At 40.9% G+C, this 19,960-nt stretch overlaps 1 protein-coding gene across 4 annotated transcripts; it reads left to right on the top strand.

Moving 5' to 3' along the window:
* The first annotated feature begins 2,566 nt into the window (after positions 1–2,566).
* Positions 2,567–19,567, top strand: METTL14 (methyltransferase 14, N6-adenosine-methyltransferase non-catalytic subunit). 4 transcript variants are annotated; one of them, XM_081022007.1, is made up of 11 exons: positions 2,567–2,728; positions 4,169–4,257; positions 4,868–4,955; positions 6,304–6,384; positions 6,944–7,031; positions 8,177–8,267; positions 9,690–9,831; positions 9,954–10,046; positions 12,093–12,209; positions 16,234–16,444; positions 18,016–19,567. In XM_081022007.1, the coding sequence occupies exons 1-11, from the start codon at positions 2,663–2,665 to the stop codon at positions 18,318–18,320; spliced, it is 1,371 nt and encodes a 456-aa protein (XP_080878133.1). In that variant the 5' UTR covers positions 2,567–2,662; the 3' UTR covers positions 18,321–19,567. The 4 variants fall into 4 exon arrangements, with proteins under 4 accessions (XP_080878133.1, XP_080878132.1, XP_080878131.1 ...); XM_081022006.1 differs by having other exon boundaries at positions 4,868–4,961; XM_081022005.1 differs by lacking the exon at positions 2,567–2,728 and adding an exon at positions 2,919–3,023.
* The last annotated feature ends 393 nt before the right edge of the window (positions 19,568–19,960 follow it).

The raw sequence follows: 19,960 nt of genomic DNA, 5'->3' as shown, positions 1-19,960 counted from the left end.
CACACAGACCACTTTTGGAATGTGCAGTAGTATGCAGCTGCTCACAGGGAGCAGTCTCCTGGTGGTCTGGTTCTATGATTTGAGGTGGGTTAAAATGTATTAGGGGATGCACAGCTGTTCAAATTCCATTTCCCTATTAATATTTTGTTACTACAAGGGATGAATGTACCCCACTTGTGCCATGAAGCCCACAAGTGTGTTTTTGAATGAGGTTCTCAGCAGCTCTACCAGAGAGAGCTCCATCACATGACCCAGAATGATTTAATTTTTATCTTCTTGAGGTTCACAGCTAGCGAAATGCTGGTTCCTAATTTCTATATTATTTCCAACGTGAGAGACGGAGAACCTGCTTGAGAGCATATTGTGTATAAATGAACTTTTTCCATCGACCCTAATCACATTCTTACAATGGTCTGCTCATATGATCTGATGTGCTTCAAAGTTACAGTGACAGTTAACAGCAGACTAATTCAATTGCTGTTATTTATTCAAGATGCATTATTGAATTGACTCGATCACACACAGAGCTGCATAGGGCACAAGTATAGGGACGCAGGTGGCGCTGTGGGTAAAACCTCAGCGCCTAGGGCTTGCCGATCGCATGGTCAGCGGTTCGAATCCCCACGGCGGGGTGAGCTCCTGTCTTTCGGTCCCAGCTCCTGCCCACCTAGCAGTTCGAAAGCACCCTTAAGTGCAAGTAGATAAATAGGTACCGCTTTATAGCGGGAAGGTAAACGGTGTTTCTGTATCCTGCGCTGGTGCCAGCTCACCAGAGCAGCTTTGTCATGCTGGCCACGTGACCCGGAAGTGTCTCCGGACAGCGCTGGCCCTCGGCCTCTTAAGTGAGATGGGCGCACAACCCTAGAGTCGGACACGACTGGCCCGTACGGGCAGGGGTACCTTTACCTTTTACTATTTGATTATTATATCATTGTCAATAAAAAATACATTAAATAAATAATGCCAGATGCCTGTTTTTAAAAGTCCTAATTTTAATTTTAATTATTTTGTTTCACTTCCATTATTATTTATAGGTATTCTTATAAATAATGACAAATCTTAAAACATTAGTGATGTGGGGTTATAAGCTGTATCATGTCCAGGGTTCCCCTTGGGGAAAACCATGAAGAATTTAACAACACAATACTTTTCAAATTTACATAGGAATAACCAGAGCTTTTTTCCAGCCGGAACTCACCTCTCAGGTGGGCACTATTGCCATTATTCTGGCACCTCTTTTTCTAGAAAAACAGCACTGGGAATGACAACAATGAACATAGTGGAGCTTATTTCCAAATACTGTCAACCTGCTTATACCTGCGCAGCAAAGGTTTTTGAAACAACCCTGCCTCATAATGGTATATTTGGCTGTGCACACACCATACATCTAAAGCACATGAGTTCCCCAAAAGAACCCTGTGAACTACAGTGGTGCCCCGCAAGACGAATGCCTCGCAAGACGGAAAACCCGCTAGACGAAAGGGTTTTCCGTTTTTGAGTTGCTTCGCAGGACGAATTTCCCTATGGGCTTGCTTCGCAAGACGAAAATGTCTTGCAAGTCTTGAGATTTTTTTTCCGCTTTTCGCCCCCTTTATCTAATCTGCTAAGCCTTTAATAGCCTTTAATAGCCTTTTAGCAGCTAATCCGCTAAGCCTTTAAGCCTTTAATAGCCGCTAAACCGCTAATAGCGCTAATCCGTTAAGCCGCTAATAGGGTTGCTTCGCAAGACGAAAAAACCGCTAGACGAAGACTCTCGCGGAACGGATTAATTTTGTCTTGCGAGGCACCACTGTAGTATGTAGGGATCTTCAACTGGTGGGCCTGGACCCACCACTAAGTCACAACCTGGTCCAAGGTCACAATAGCAGTACTATCACCATGGTGAAAATTTAAGAAATGAATCCTCAAATCCATGTTTGGGTTAAAGGCAAGTCCCAGGTCTGAAAAGGCGGAAGACTTCTGTACAGTACACTCCAATTAAGCCAGGGGAAGATGTGTCACAGCTGCAGCATCATATGGATGCTGTATTCAAGGTAGTGAAAGGCACACCACACAAAAAAATACAAAAATAAGGTGAAAGCGGTAGACGCCAACAACATCTATATGCCAACTACACACAGATGGAGCCAACGTATTTGCAACAATGTGGACCCTATTAAATGAGGTGTTTGATATTTAAAAAATAAAATAAAAACAAATTAAGAATGACAATGAACCTGCTTTTGTGAGTTACACATCAGCTGACCCACATGTTTATGTCAACAATGTAGATACTTGCCTGGAAAAATAAATTGCTGATTTTTCAATAATGAAACAACAATTTGCATCGATTCGTTTATGTGGCATATTTCTAATGAGCCTTTTAGCAACTTTCATTGAAACGGTTAATTAAAAGGCAAACCAAAGCAAACCCCACACTAAAGCAGCCAAGCCAGTTTCCGCTTGCCCTCAACAAAAATGGCCGCTCACAGCTACCGGAACGAGAGCGGTCGCACAGGTTCCATTCACTTCTGTACATTATGTTCCATTCATTCCTACAAAAGTACTGGCAAAACTCCTTACCGTCGATGGTACCGGCTATAGAGGAAGGCGGAAGTGTCGTTTTAGGTAGGCGCCAGGTAGGCGACGACAGTTCTTTCGCCCGCGAATCCGTCGGACGAGGATGAACAGCCGCCTGCAGGAGATCAGAGAGCGGCAAAAATTGCGCCGGCAGCTCCTGGCTCAGCAGGTAGAGGCGGCTTGGACACCCGAGTCGATTATCTCTAGGCGGCAGCTGTCTTTCGGGAAGCGACGACGGCGCGTGGGTGTTCCCCGGGGTGGGGTGGGGGCAGAGTGGCTTGTCTCCCGTCTCCTAATAAATCTCATAATTAGCGCACTGCTGTGACGTAAAGCCCGAGTCTCCCCTAGTGGGGAGGGAGGGGGTTGCCGTCGCCATGGAGACGAGGATGGGAGGTCGAGGGGGCTGTATAGGAATAGTTCAGCCTCCTGTCTCTGGGACCTTTGGAGGGGTGGTGTGTTTCCTGGTACATCTGTTTGGTGGTGTTATTTATAAATAATAATGATGAATGACGGCGGTGTTTTTATTGCCTTTAAAGGAGCAAGTAATTCAGAGTTTCTGTTAACAGTGTGCTTTCCAGGGCTCTTTTTCAAGTGATAATACAATACAGTGGTACCTCGGGTTACATATGCTTCAGGTTACAGACTCCACTAACCCAGAAATAGTTTTGTTGTTGTTTAGTCGTTTAGTCGTGTCTGACTCTTCGTGACCCCATGGACCAGAGCACGCCAGGCACTCCTGTCTTCCACTGCCTCCCGCAGTTTGGTCAAACTCATGGTAGTAGCTTCGACAACACTGTCCAACCATCTCATCCTCTGTCGTCCCCTTCTTCTTGTGCCCTCCATCTTTCCCAACATCAGGGTCTTTTCCAGGGAGTCTTCTCTTCTCATGAGGTGGCCAAAGTATTGGAGTCTCAGCTTCAGGATTTGTCCTTCCAGTGAGCACTCAGGGCTGATTTCCTTCAGAATGGAGAGGTTTGATCTTCTTGCAGTCCATGGGACTCTCAAGAGTCTCCTCCAGCACCATAATTCAAAAGCATCAATTCTTCGGCGATCAGCCTTCTTTATGGTCCAGCTGTCACTTCCATACATCACTACTGGGAAAATAGTACCTCGGGTTAAGAACTTTGTTTCAGGATGAGAACAGAAATCGTGCTTCGGCGGCGCGGCAGCAGCAGGTGGCTCCATTAGCTAAAGTGGTGCCTCAGGTTAAGAACAGTTTCAGGTTAAGAACGGACCTCCGGAACGAATTAAGTACTTAACCCGAGGTACCACTGTACATTGAGAGAGCCTGTGTTGAGAGACAGGCCCCCCCAGCCCAGAGCTCTCCAGGTGTTTTGGGTTGCAGCCAGGCTGGGGAAGGCAGGACTTTATGGGAGACACTGGTTAAAAACCCTACTCGGGTATAAAGCTTACTCAGGTGCCCTTGGCTCCATTACATACTCAGCACAAACTATTCAGGGGGTGAATTCAGTGGGGTTTAATTATTCAAACAAAGCCACTACAAATGGTAAAGTATGTTATGTTTATATCAAACCTTTCATCTCTGGCTTCTTCGTTGGGTACTAAGTGTGCTGTTTACGGCGTTCTTCGTTTTTTGCTTTTCTTCCAGCTTGGGGCTGAAAGTGCTGATAGCATTGGTGCAGTATTGAATAGCAAGGATGAGCAGAGGGAAATTGCTGAAACAAGGGAAGCATGCAGGTTTGTACTAAAAGAGGTTGGTTGCATTTCTCATACCGTAAGCAGTTCAGAGGGAGAAAGGAGATCCTGTTAACTGCTGTGTCACTAAGGAGCTTGAGTTCGTTTTGATCTTGACTAATTCAGACTGTTCAGTTTGTCAGCAAAAAGCTGGAAACGCATTTCATTGTAAGGGACAAAAGAGTTTGGCAAATAGTAGTATATTAATCACTGTGGTCTTATTTGTAAATGTATATATTGTCTCTAGTAAGCTCTATAATAGTGCCTGAATTTACAGTTTATCTGGGGTATGACTTTAGTCAAGCAGGAATTTCTTTGCACTTCTGATGTCCAACATAATATGAAAATAAGCTTATTCAGGAGCCTTCCCCACTTCTAGAGAGGCTTTTCCTGGCCTGCAGAGTGGAGGTTGGGGAACGTTTATTTCATGAACTTCCTTAAGTGAATTAATCTTTAAATCTATGCCATTGTTTCTCCAGTAAGCTTTAAATTGGGAGAGTCCTGATTTGCCATAGAAGTAAAGATGGTGCCCTATTCAATGAGATGAGAACCAGAAATAAGTGAAATCAAGTTAATTAAATGTGTTCTAGACTGTTTTCTTTCACATTTGCAGGGCCGCTTATGATACATCTGCACCAAATGCCAAACGCAGATATCCAGATGAGGGAGAAGCTGATGAAGAAGAAATAGAAGAATATAAGGTTAAAGTGTGTTGCAGTAATCCCTCTTCTTATAATAGCAGCATATGTCTGTCATTCTTTCTAATGGAGTTATATGAAATGCAGAGGTCTGAAACATTACTTTGCAAGACGTTAATATAATAAGGTTTGCTTTTTCAAAGCACCTCGACATTACATATTTTAATAATTAAGGCCACAATTTATAATTTAGTGGTTTTTAAGACTTGAAGAATTGTCTTTGGATCTGTTCCTGTTTTAATACTATTGCACAAATAGTTTGATAGCTATCTCAATGGAGAAACCATTTTGGAGCCTTAAACAGCATACTACTATGATGATATACATATAGCCAGTCAATATCAAAAAGTTTATCTTTCCTCTTTAGTGAAATAACAACAACAACAACAACAATAATAATAAATTTTATTTATATCCCGCCCTCCCCAGCCGAAGCCGGGCTCAGGGCGGCTAATAACAATAAAACAGTACAACACAACACAACACTCTAAAATCATTCATTATAAAATTAATTCAAATCAAACCAATGGCAACCATTGGGCCAGAGCTCCACGAAGATTGCCGAAGGAGGGAATCAGGCTGTGCCCTGGCCAAAGGTCTGGTGGAACAACTCTGTCTTGCAGGCCCTGAGGAAAGATGTCAAGTCCCGCAGGGCCCTAGTCTCTTGTGACAGAGTGTTCCACCAGATCGGAGCCACAGCCAAAAAAGCCCTGGCTCTAGTTGAGGCCAGCCTAACCTCTCTGTGGCCTGGGACCTTCAAGATGTTTTTATTTGAAGACCGTAAGTTTCTCTGTGGGACATACCAGGAGAGGTGGTCTCGTAGGTACGAGGGTCCTAGGCCCTATAGGGCTTTAAAGGTTAAAACCAGCACCTTAAACCTGATCCTGTACTCCACCGGGAGCCAGTGCAGCTGGTATGGCACCGGGTGAATGTGATCTCGCAGCGAGGACCCCGTAAGGAGTCTCGCTGCAGCATTCTGCACCCACTGGAGTTTCTGGGTCTGTCTCGAGGGCAGCCCCACATAGAGCGAGTTATAATAATCCAGTCTGGAGGTGACCGTTGCGTGGATCACAGTGGCTAGGTCATAATAGTGTAATATAGGAGATTGTTTAGTTTGTAATGTAACTTGTAAGGTGTAATTGGTTCAGTAATGACAGAGAGGGGCCTTTCTGGCACCATTAGATTTTATTCTCCCTGCCCCCCCAAAACATCTGTCATTGGAACCACTCATGATCTGCTGTTGCAGGAAGCTAATGTTCATAGGCAGTCTTCTTTCATCCAGAAGTGGAAGGATAATGAGAAGAGAAACATCCTGTCTCTACATTTGTATAAAATGTGCTTTCTTCCAAAGGATGAAGTAGAATTGCAACAAGATGAAGAGAACCTGCCCTATGAAGAGGAAATTTACAAAGATTCCAGTACTTTTCTTAAGGTAACCAATTCATATACCTCAGTGTTGCCATTGTTCTCCTATCTTACATCATAATTGCATCTGAAATAACTGGAAATACAAATTTAGGACTTTAATTTATGATTGTTATACCTGCGGGTATAGGGCGGTGTATAAATTCAGTAAATAAATAATACTGAATTAACAAAAGCATACTCCTAGATATACTTTTGACCAGCGTTAAACACTAAAGCTGCAGCATTCCACAACATTGAAGCTTCTGTTATGTACAATGATGACAAGGCTGAAAGGTGGCAAAGTTGGTTGCCTAAAATGGTGGTTATACTGTTCTATTTGCTATATGCCTCATGTCATTAAAAGGATGAGCAGGATACACTGTGCATTAGAACTGAAGCATGTTAAGATAATAGCGAGCGGGGAGATAATGGATCACTTGTCTGCAAGCGATATTAAGATAATCGAGCCAAACCCTGTGCATAGTGTTGGGTTCCTTCATGTGCAAACGGCATGATAAAACCAGTGTATCTCTGATGTGCATCATTTTGCTAATCTATGTTCTTGGGTGTTTTTCTTCCTATAGGGGACCCAGAGCTTAAATCCTCATAACGATTATTGCCAACACTTTGTGGATACTGGACATAGGCCTCAGAACTTCATCAGAGATGTGGGTATGTCAGAATAACATGAATGCATTTATGAAGTGGTTTTTCATGTTTGCCATATGGTTTCTGCATGCAAGAGTTGTGGGAGTTTTTATTCACTATTATCCTGAGAAAACAGTATATCAGATGTTTCCAGATCTGCCTTTGACAGTGTCAGCAAAATTAGTGGTCTATGTGAAAGGCTTTATTAAATGGTGTTTAGCTGTATACCAGTTTACTTATGGTACAGAGAGCAGGGGTGGAGAAGAGGGTGGGAATCACTGCTTTTTCCTGTCTTGGCTGAAGAATCCGATCTCAAATATTTGTGATCTATCTTCCAAATGCAATGGCATTTCCTTTGCAGAAATTATTATTTTTTATATGTTTTAAAAGTTTGAATTCCTCTAAGTATGTAATACACAGAAATCAAAAATTAGATTTCAGGTAGCCATGCCTAAAAGTAAAAATAGCAGGCTTCAACCAGACATCTGTAAAAAGACTTTAGACACTTCTTAGCCTGGTTCACATGTCACATCATTTGACTTTTCAGCATTTATTGATGTTTTTAATTACTTTTTTTGTGCATATTTTAGTTGATTCTATTCTTGTATGTTGTATTCTGCTGTATTATGAAAGTGTGGATTATCACTTCATATATAAATAAATGACATTTCTGGCAGGTTGCCTGGGGGATGGGAGTAGGAGGACATAAAATCAGAGTATATCCCTGTTAGTGTAAATGGGTTGGATTCTCCTGTGTCCGGCTGACATGGAGAAATCTCAGTGTCATCTCCACAGCTACTGGCAGGGTTGACATAGTTGTTGGGGAAAGTAGCTGATATTGCATTTACAGAGCAGAGCAGTGTGTGTGTTTCCCTCCTGTTCTAGGCTGGATTAGTGCAGGGTATTCTGCCCCAAAATATGGCATTTGTAATCTATTCGAATATTACATGCAACGGTGCACTGAAACTACTGGCGTTTGGCAAGGTCAGGTAGAAATTTGGGTTGTAACACAAAGTGATTCTATGCTTGACTAAGTTGTAGTATCTAGCTCAAGTTCAATGAAAGGGTTTGTGCCAGAGAGTCTGTGTCAAATTAAACTTCTTCACTTGTGACCACCTGTTTATGAAAACGTAATTCTATAGCATAAAAATGGCATGTTTTTCTCTTAGGCTTAGCAGACAGGTTTGAAGAATATCCAAAGCTTCGAGAGCTTATCAGACTGAAGGATGAGCTAATATCTAAATCGAACACTCCCCCTATGTAAGTACATTAAATGAGCTGGATTCTGTTCTTCAGACTGGCTTACCATTGGTTATTGTTAGACTGCTAACTAAACCCCTTTCAGCACCTGTTTAAGATTTGCATGTTCTATTTTTGGGTTGTATTTATGAAATAAGCAAGGTGAATTTCAAAGATTACTAGGGCTGATGGGAGTTGTAGTTCAGCAGCATCTGCAGAGCCAAAGGTCCCCCACCCCAATGTAGAATGACATGAAAAGAGGATTAGACAAATGTATGGTGGATAAAGCTCTCAGAGGTTGCTAGTCATGATGGCAGTATGCATCTGAATACCAGTTGCTGGGAAAGTTGTGTTGCACTTGGATCCTGCCTTTGGGCTTCCTGTAAGCATTTGTTATCTGTTACTCCAGGGAGTAAGACTTGAACCAACAGGTTCAAATTACATGAAAAAGACTAACCTGCTAGGAAGAAATTTATGCAGTGGAATACACTGCCTCTTGAAGCAAGTACTTCTTTATTACAGGTTTTTAAGCAAGCTGGAAGGTCACCAATCAGGGATGCTGTAGTAGTGGGCTTCCTGCATTGACAGGGGGGTTGGGCAGGATGACCTCTGAGGTTCCTTCCAACTCATATGATTCTGTCCAGTTACCCGTTTTGTATTAACTGGTGGCTTAATTCATGTGTTTAAATCAGATTTTCTCCAGGACTATGGTTGCTTATGAAAGCTAATCCCCGATTCTCCCTTCTATTTGCACTATGAACCAATCGTGGTTTGAAACTGGTTAGTAAAATTGTATCAAAGAGGAGACTGTTACACTCTATAAACCAGCTGTAGTAGTAATCATTTTTATGATTGCTGACAGTGCTTTTTTCAAAAGCTACCTTGCTTGTAGGTCAATAACTATCCAAGAAGAGGCCCTAGAAAATTCTTTGAAGAGAATTTTAGAGTAAAGTTGGACATCAGTCTTTTAAATAGAATTAAAGTTGTGCTGATTCAAAAACAACCACAGTGCTCTGAGACTAATTTTTCATCTACCTAGGAGTGCAATTTTGTAGCAACATTTGTAAAATTTAATAGAATAATGGCGGCCAGATCTGATTTCAGACATCAGTTTCTATATAATGAGGTGTCTGGTGGTCAACAATTGTTTGTGGTTTTCCAAATTTGAAGTGATTCACTCAAGCCAAGAATATTATAATTTTTGCAGCTTCACCATAGGAATTGGGTTCTCAGAGAGTGCGTGTTACTTTTCATGTGTGTAAATAATAGATATTTACTCTGAAATACCATTCATCTGTGCATATTTTGTTCATTCCATGAACATTGTGTGAACATTGTGTGAGATATGTATCATTGTCAGTAACTGCTGAGAAATTTTCAACTTAATTGGAAAATCCTGCACTAATTCATCCAAGCAACCTTGTATTTTGTCTGTGTATATAGGTATTTACAAGCTGACTTGGAGGCTTTTGATATGCGTGAACTTAAGTTCAAGTTTGATGTGATTCTTTTGGAGCCACCATTGGAAGAATACTATAGGGAGACTGGCATAACAGCTAATGAGAAGTGCTGGAATTGGGATGAAGTGAGTTTGCTTTTTGGAAAAACCTTTACAGGATGAATGCTTGTTATATTTTTAGCTATCCATGGGCCTGTTGTGTGTATTTCTCTATTTGCTTAAAATGTTATTTGTTCTGTCTTTTTTAGATTATGAAGCTAGATATAGAGGAGCTAGCTTCCCCACGTTCTTTTGTCTTTCTTTGGTGTGGTTCTGGAGAGGGCCTTGATCTTGGCAGAATGGTAAGATCCTGCTCCAGTACACTGGGCCACATACCTTCTCAGACCTTATAGTATCACTTTGTCTCTGTTTCTTGTCACTTTAAATGCAGAATAATTCTCTTTCTATTTCCCTAGATAATGTGGTGAGGCAGATATGAAATCAATTAAATGTTAATCCTTATTTTCCTGATGGGCACCCGTGAAAAATACCATGCACTGTTTCAAGAGATCATATTTCTCTTTGTAGCTTTGGTATCTCTTAAATTCTTCAGCACTAGGGTGCCTTCTGACAGTTTTGCTGTGCTTTTGATTGAAAGAGCGATGGAGGCACTGGTATCCTAAATATTCTTCTCATTAAACCCGTAATGTTTCTCAACTCCACTGCCTACCTTTGCTAACGGAGCTAGCATGTTCAATTTTATGCATGGTCTTTAAAACAGTCTCTCGTTATTGTTTTCATTTATTGCAGTTTCAGGCAGCCATTCATTTCTTAGAATCACAGGGCAGTATGCAAAAACAAAACTATTCCATACTCAATAACATTTCTAAAACAACATTAAAACCAACAGCATTCAAATATACAATCAGGTTAGCAGATCAGCACCAGACATAAAAATACAGATCACTGAACTTTACACTCCTACCCCAAAAGCCAAGGCAAAAAAAAAAAAAAATGCATCTCGCTCTGACCCTGGAATGTCATTTACTGTAGGAGAGAAGCATATCTCCAGTGGAATTGAGCTGTGCAGGCAGGGTGCAACCACAGAGAACGCTGTATTTTGTGTCACTGCACAACAAGCTTCACTATGAGAAGGGACTTTCCTGAAGAGGTCAAAACCTAGACCAGCAGATGTAGGGAGATGCTCTTCTCCAAGTTTGGGTCCCAGGTTATTTAAGGCTTTGCACATTGCCTTGAATAGGGGTTTTTTATAGCAAATTGATGGTTGGTACACCGTCAAGTTGGTACACCTGAAGAATCAGTATTGCATAATGGCTCTCAAAGTGTGAGTATTGTATAATGACTCTTACAGGTACATTCTGCATCAGCTGCAGCTTCTGAATCATCCTTGAGGGTAGAGTGCATTACAGTAGACTAACTGGGAACTTACCAGGGCATGGAGAACTCCTAAGGACGTGTGAACCACCCACCAACAGCTTCAGTTTATTGGCCCTTACACCCAGCCCATTACTGGTTCAGCACCTGCATAGCATTTCCTGATTCAGATAGTATATAGAGAGAAGAGTTAGATATCATCAGCATACTGATGATATTAAAAGTACCCCTTCTCACAGTGAGACATTTGTCACCCACTGGTTCTACTCAGTCAGCCCTTTTTAGCAAGCCGTTGTTAGCCAAGAATGGCAAGGGTCAAGAGATGTGGTTGGCCACACCCCTAAAGTGCCTTGTTCTCATCCCTGGGCCGCAACATCTGGCCAGATAATCTTTCAAACTGCTATTAGAGGTTCTATCCCAGCTATGGCATCAACTGCCAAGCAAATGCAAGTATTGACAGCTTCATAGTTGTCATGGCAGCCATTGAAGCACTGAGCTGGCTTAGATTGGTATACATGTTGAAATTCCCCAGTACAATTGACTGAAGGCTTTCCAGCACTACATCTGAGACCTTGTTTGGCCATCTTCCCATTCCATACTTCCCTCTGTCAATATAGGTATCTGCGTGCAATCATGAACAGGCTTCCAAGGGTGTATGCCCTTTTAAGCACAATGGGACTTGCTTCCAAGCAACCATGCATAGGATTGCCCTGTATGTATGCTTAGTGTCATGCCAATGCATCTCCACCATGGTAGCAAATGTTTAAGCATACACTCCTTCACGTGAAATGATGTGCTGCATAAATAAATATTTAGTAGAGTTGCTAGAATAACCACAGTGGAAATTTCAAGGTGGCTTTTGCTTTAACAATTGGAATTTGATCTGATTCTGAAAAATGTACAGGAGAGGAAGAAGCTTTTAGGCATGCCAGAAGTGAAATATCTTATTCTACTTCTGTGTATTGTACATAGTGATTGTCTAATTTTATTCCCCTTTTGTTGAAATGTTTCAGTGTTTGCGTAAATGGGGCTATAGAAGATGTGAAGACATCTGTTGGATTAAAACCAACAAAAACAATCCTGGGAAGACCAAGACTCTGGACCCTAAGGCTGTCTTTCAAAGAACAAAGGTACGTCTTTGTCTGAATTTCTTCATCTCCTCTTAATTTAGTAGTTCCACAAAAACCACCAGATGTTCTGTTGTTGATGGTAGCTGTTGTACTTTTAGGAAAGGAGTTACAGAGCAGCTTACTTCTTTTGCTTTCAAATGTAAGTTTATCTGATAATGATTTTAGAAAATGGGTGACCAATTTTTAACATTTGTGGACTCTTAGCTTCATCTGAGTAAATATTGAAATCCTCTCTTGTCTTCATCTAACAGCTTCATGAAGTTCTTTTTGGGAAACTTTTGAATGCTCTTATTCAGTCATTCTTATTGAAATGCAGATCAGATAGGATAAGGCGTCTTAGAAATACTTTACCCTTCCGTCACCCTTCAGGAGATGATGGAAGAGGGGGTAGAATGCCTTGTATAGTTTTCTTTGTGCTAGTCTGTTGCTATAGATGGGAATGCAGTGTGATTGACTTTCATTTTGTCAACTATTAAGACTCCTACATTGAAATGTAAATAAAATATATTGGTAGCAAGGGGTTCTCTTTTGGTTTTCTCAAGAGCAGTTTGGGATTGCTATCACTACCCTACAATGCTAAATGCATTGTAGAACTGGAGCCACACCAGTTCCTTAAGACAACTGTGTTTCTTACTAGAGCAGATTTCTGGGATATTACTTTGCGTTTGATAGGTTGTCGTTGAGAAGTGATAGAGCGAAAAAAATAAGTTAGTGTAGAGTTAAATTATTTAAGACTTTCCACCTTTGGAAAAATGTCAGTAGGATTACCTGGAGAAATTTAAGATGTGCTTAGCAAAAGCCTGATAGCTGCTTTCCCTAGATAAAAGCAATGTTGGGTGGCAGCAATTGGAGAGTGGTTCAATATCCTCTCCTCTCAAATTGCCTTTTCTTGAGATTGCTGCTTTTCCTGAAGCAAGCAGTATCAGGAATTGGTTGCATATGTATGTAGTTTACTCTATGACATTTGTTCTGTTAGTTTCCCTAATGATAGCAGCATCAAGGAAACTGTTACCAAACACATTTTAAGGGCTGTGTCGAACTCAATATTTGCAGAGCATTATTGCTACACACAATACTTTATGTAAATTGAGCTGGGCTCACTACTGTGGTGAGTTTGCGGTCTGTAAAGATGATACAGCGGCTTGGAGAAGGACTGAAGGAAAAGAAGTGATTGAATGCATTCATTTGCATATGGGTGCAATCTATTAAGGACTTGAAAGTATTTGTAGTACTTTCTCAAACAACTGTATTTCTTTGTGATGAATGACTAAGGTTATTTACAGCAGCAGCGAAGAGATTTGTTTAATTGTATAACACAAGTTTCTCCAAAAACGATCCTACCAGCATTTCCTCACTTGTCTAGTTCAATCTGAAATGGTGGGTGGGAGGAGAACGGAGCCTAACTCTTCATGTTATACATTACATACTGTGGCGATGAGGGGGAGAGGACCACAAACATGTTGATTCTTAAGAAAAAACTATGAAGTCCACAGTCAGAAATATGTTTCTTGTGGCTAAACGAAAAGCACAAAACTTTGAACAAGCTTTTAAGTTATCCAGAACTCTTCATCAGGCTAGATGTTACGCCAAGCTGGAGAGTATGGTGGGGTGACTTGCTAAAGGATACCTGGTGACTGGTTGTTGTTATTATAGACCTTATATGGCATCTTACAAAGTAAGCTTCTTGAATTTGTCATATTTAATTGTATATTTAGCTTAAAACAGTTTTTGTTATCCCTGTGTGTGTCTTAAATTCTGTGGTCACTTACAAGTCTTGAAATACTCATGAGAAATACACGTTGAAAGTATGAGAAGTTGATTCATGTCTACAATGAAGATTTACCTATATGCTGCTTTTATGCAATGTCCCTGATTAGCGGCTTTAATGTCTTTGGGTGCCTTTAGTATTGCTTTGTTGCTTTCAGTACTGAGGTAGAAGCACTAAGACTAGTTTAGAAAAGTTCCTCATCTGTTTGAACCTCAGGGCTGTTTTACCAGAGACTAAAGTTTTGAGAATTGCAGTACATGTCCAAGTGGTCATTTTTCTTTCTCTGCTTTTTCAAAATGTGAACCCCTACAGCTTGCGCCAGAGATCTGGAAATGATTATTCATTCATGTCTGCAATTTTGTGAAAACCATCTGGTGACTTCAGTAAATCAGCATTTTATGATCTGGGGGAAATTGCCCATTTGGGTGGTGGTCTTCAAAACCAGATTAATCTGCAGAACCTGCAAGTAATCTTACATCAGTTATGTAGACTACCTCTGTGTGAACAGCCACTTGCATTCATCTTTAACATTAGAATAGAGTAGACATTGAGTGTCACCGTCCATTTAATTGACACAGGGCAGTTCTTGGGGTTATCTAAGTCAATTAGTACTGATTCCATAGCATACTGCAATTAACTTCTATTGAACATTTGAATTTGTGGAAAGAAGCTGCATAAAACTGACACTGTTTAGTTTTGGGTTTTTTGGAAATTATTTATTTTTGTCTATAATTGCAAATACCACTGCATAAAAATAAGTAACTGTGTAGAGTACAGAATTAATGGGCACATTGTTGATTAAATTCACAGCCTCAACACTAGGAGGACAGGGGTTAATCAAAGAGGAGCAAATCTGAAGACCCACATAGTTCACCTTATTAGGCAGTCAGCCAAAACTTCAGTTTGTTTCAGAGGGATGTTATACTTAACTGTGGACAAATGGGAAAATCCCCCATCCCTTCTGCGAACTCCAGAGAATATCTCTGTTGGGACACATGCTTGGGAGAGATGCAGATTCATATAGAAGATCCCCAACCTCTACACCAGGCATAGGCAAACTCAGCCCTCCAGATGGAACTACAACTCCCATCATCCCTAGCTAACAGGACCAGTGGTCAGGGATGATGGGAGTTGTAGTCCCAAAACATCTGGAGGGCTGAGTTTGCCTATGCCTGCTCTACACTCTGCCTGAGCTGAGCTTCTGCCGCTTCCTCCATCTGCCCATCTGCGGCTCTCATCACCACAGCTACCTCCTCCTTTCTCATCCTGTAGCATAGGAGCCAACTCCTCGGGCCCAAGGTCCCTTTGCCCCTCCCATAAAATGTTTGAGGGGGCTAGGACTCCCAAAGTTGATGGTCATTGCCATTGAAATGGTGTGTGTGCACTGCATCTTGTGGTTGATTGCGCTGGGCAGGGCTTACCTGGACCCCGATACTTTATCCAAGTTGACATCCCTGTCCTGTACCTTTCCAGTGCCAGTACTTCCTTATTTTAGATATGTTTTCTGTGCTCTTCAGCCAACAGGACCTATATAATACTAACACAACCAATCTATATGGTCAATAAAAACACAGCTGTTAAATCGCACTTGAGAGCAGCATTAAAATTCAGCGTAAGGCAAACATGTGCTGAGCATACAGGTCACCTGCAGCTCTTCTTTGCACCACCAGTCAGTGCCCAGAACACAAGCCATCTCTGCTCTTTGTATAGTGCCTGTCTACTTCATTTGGTTTGGACTGGAAGAGGCAGGTCAGTTCAGGTGGAGGACAGAGCCATCCTCTGAGCACTAACTAGTGATAAGAGGTGCTGGGAAAGATGGCAGCTTTGGTAACCACTTCAGGAGGGTTTATAAAATATGCTTCTTCAGTTGCTCAATCTTTTATCTTCCATAATGTGGGGCAGATTTAACCTTGCTATTCATAACGTATCTCTGTTGTGCACTTTGCACACTTTTATAACAATCACTTCCACTTTAGAAACACTTTCTGAGGACTTGGTCACATTCTTTAGAATAATGATTTTCATGCTTTTAATGCTTAATTTTTAAAAGATATCTGCGGCTGAGAAAGTAGAATTTTTCCATTCATTGTCTTGGTCTTTGGCTAGTTAGATGGATCTTCAAAAGAAGTGGCATGCTGTGTTCTGTCTCCCATAATCAGTTGTATATATGTGACATGCGGATTTGCAGGGTTGGTATTTTCTTGTGTGCGTCTGATATACTTTCAAAAACTTTCTCTTTGGTTTTGTTCTACCTAGGAACACTGCCTTATGGGCATTAAAGGAACAGTCCGTCGTAGTACAGATGGAGACTTTATCCATGCTAATGTCGACATAGATTTAATTATCACAGAAGAGCCCGAAATTGGCAATATAGAGAAACCAGTGGAAATATTTCACATCATTGAACATTTTTGCCTTGGAAGACGACGCCTTCACCTCTTTGGCCGGGATAGCACAATCCGACCAGGTTAGTGTTGGTCTGATTCTGATACTTAATCATTATTTCAAAGTTTTTCCAGGAGAGGTGGACCTTTTATAAAGATTAATGGTGTGCATGAGTGGGAGAAAGAAACTCTTTAGAGAGTAGTTACATTAATCTGTTGCAGCCAAATACAAAATCTACTTATACTCCTAGACTAACTGATTCATTAGGGCATGAGCTTTCATAGGCAAGAGACTATTTTTTTCAATAAAGTGGACTGAGAACATGATGGGAACATAAATATTTCAGAGTTAAGGCACTTGGGGGTGGGGAGGAAATGAGAATGAGAATGCAGGAACCTAAGTTCTGCTATCTGCAGTGTAAGATGTGAATTGAAGAATTATTTGTGATGGGATCTTCAATGCACAAATGCTAAGTAATTCCTGTTATTAATGAAGGAAAGATAATTGTTATGCAGATTATTATTCTAACTCCCTTTTGAACATTTTTTTTCAAAGCCTAAGGTCAGAGAGAAAACAACATTCAGCGAAATGGTCCACTGTTTTCATGTATAGCTGGGTTGATCTTAGAAGAGTTAAGATGTGGTGTATTCTGTCTTGGTGCAGAGGGCAGTGACTAGATGGTATTCTGGTTCATTCCAGCTGTTTAGTTGTTTGAGTTTGAGAAAACATGTTCTCCCACAAGAGGAACTTATTAGCCCTTATACTCCTACCCTGATCCTAAACATTTGCATCAGAATAAATGCATCTCCTTTGATATCAGCAGACTGTCATGTTTGCCATATTGTGCAGACAAATAGGTTAGGGCTCCCCATTTCTACCCTTTGTTGAGATATACACCAGTTAAGTGGGGATAAAACAAGAGAGGGAGGGCAATAACCAGAGCTACTGATGTCATCTGGAACTGAGCCAAACTTGAATTCCTTTTACAAAGAGATCATGCTACTTTTATGTGAAGAATTTCTCCACTTAAGTGCTGGAGTGAGTGGAGGATCTCCCCAATGCTAGCTGGTGAATAAAAAGAGGCATGTACGGATAAAGATTTGAGCATAGTATATCTTGTTTGGTTACCGCATTGTAGAGAGTCTCGTTCTGGCACTAGAATGTTGGATTTATAGGCTCTCCTCTCTCAAGTCATGGATCATGCATTTTCTAACAATGATAAATGCATACTCCTTGAGAGCTCACTTTCTAAGCAGAACTGATGAAAGGATTCTAAAAACAAAGGAAAGGAAGTGTAAGAATACTGGCCAGTTATTGCTTTTTTCTTGACCACCTTAGAAACTAATCAATCCCAAAAGTTTCTTCTGCAAATGTGGTGGTGTATTTTCCTGCCTCTCTTCTCTTTCCACCGAGCAGGTAATCTGACCTTCGTCTATGAACCTCCCTAGCAGCACTTCAGCAATGGGAGTTCAGATTCTGCTTTTAGCATCTGATTACCAAGCCTAGTAGGGTTTGTGTGTGTGTGTAACAATGGTTTGCTTCCATTCCTACAATATCTCTAACTTTATGTAGTGTTACAGTAATCCAGTCTGGTGGTACCCAAGGCACTGAACTCTGCATCTCACAGCTTGCTGCTTTTCTTTCTCCTCTTAGGCTGGCTAACCGTGGGACCCACGCTCACAAACAGCAACTTCAATGCAGAAACATATACATCCTATTTCACAGCTCCAAATTCCAACCTAACTGGCTGTACAGAAGAGATTGAGAGACTCAGACCTAAATCGCCGCCGCCAAAAGACCGAGGTGGTGGTGCACCAAGGGGTGGAGGAAGAGGCGGGACTTCAGCTGGCCGAGGAGAAAGGGGCAGAGAGAGAAACAGAACAAATTTTCGGGGGGAAAGGGGAGGGTTCCGGGGAGGACGGGGTGGTACCCACCGGGGCGGCTTTCCTCCTCGTTGAACGTATCAAAGTCTCAATCTTTCCCTGCCTTAATACCACTGCTTTTCCTTTGTTTGAAGTCTTCGTTCTGCTGAGGTTGTACTTATTAGTGACTGAGTCCAGAATTTTAGTACCGACTGTATTCTTTCTTTTTTATATACATGCTGCTTGAGCCAGCCCATTTACAGCACATCAGCTTCTTTGATGAGTAACATCCAGTGCTTGTGACAGATCTCATTCACAAAAGTTGAAATCAAAGCAGAAACACCTCCCAGTGGTTTCAGTTGTGGTTTCAAGAGCTTTCATCAACTCTCGATCTTCCTGATTTGCAAATCATTTTATTTACTGTTAATCTTGACTCATGAACCGAACAAAAATCCTTGTTTGCCCCCTCTAAACACTATTTATTCTCAGGCTAATGAAATGCAACTCTAGTTCCCATTGCAGTACTAAAAAATTGGTGCTGATGTAAACAGAAACTATTATATTTGGCATTTTAATTAACAACTTGAGTCAAATATGTTAATTTTTCTTTTAAGTGGTGATTGACTTTGAGACTAATGATTGATAGGAAGCGCAGAGAACCTATTATCAGTATTCTGTTGATACCTCATATCTGTATGTCAGCACATAGTCCATATATGTGTGTAATCACAGAGTGGTGGTGATGGCTGCCTTTTTTAAAGTTAAAATCTTGATAATACCTATAACAATTTAGCATATTCATTGGCTGAAAAATTAAAGTTAAGATTTACTTGCAGAAGGCTCGAAACACTTTAAGAATATGGTCCAACTAAACTGAAGCAATTTAGTGCAAGAAATTCAGGTATGCTGAATTTCCTGTTGAAGCTGTTGGGACTTCAGAAGGTGCCAGGCTGGATTGTGCTGTAAATATGTATAATACCAAAATGATAGGAAATTACTTCTAAAATACTGCTTGTAAATATGAATTCATTTGCTCTTTTATTGCAGCCAGGTGCTTTGATCCACATAAACAACAGAGTGGGGGCTACAGGCTGTACTCCCTTTCTCCCCCCCCCCCCCAATGATTATTTGAATTTTTGGTGCTTTTTTTTAAAAAAAACCCTGATGTTATGGATTGGTTGTGTATGATGAAATCTGAGCTCATCTTGTCAGGAATCCTCCAGACTAGAAGTTGTAAGGACTCAAAAATTCTTGTACTTTGGTTCCTGAAAGCCAGCTTTTAAATGTCTTTTTAAGTGATGGAATGTATTTCTACTATTTTTGATAAATGTATAATTATTTTAGTGGATGCTTGCCTTTATTTTATATATTTATTTTCATTAGCGGGTTCTTGTCAGTTTTCACGTTCAGCTTTGCAGGTTTAAATCCTAATTTACTGTAGTAATACATTTTTCCATAGAACTGTGATTTTATGCAAGTCTGTAAAAGAGAACTCAGCTGTGAAGCTGTTTATGCAGTATCCAAGACAAATGTGTGACTCGGGTTAACCTTTTTGGTTTGATTAGGTAGAGTTGCCACCTAGTGGAATGGGAACGAAATTCTAAAGTCAGTTTATTGTGCAACCTATGATTTTTTTTGAAGACCAGTGTATTTCCACATCCTACATGAGAGAAGGCACCACTGGATGAGATTGATTGTATCCTGTATAATACCGACTCCAAGAAAATTGGGGATGT

Source organism: Podarcis pityusensis (assembly GCF_964106645.2).
Source record: "Podarcis pityusensis genome assembly, chromosome: 9".
NCBI lineage: Eukaryota > Metazoa > Chordata > Lepidosauria > Squamata > Lacertidae > Podarcis > Podarcis pityusensis.
Note: the sequence above shows the minus strand (reverse complement) of the source record. Positions and strands in the feature narration are given on the sequence as shown.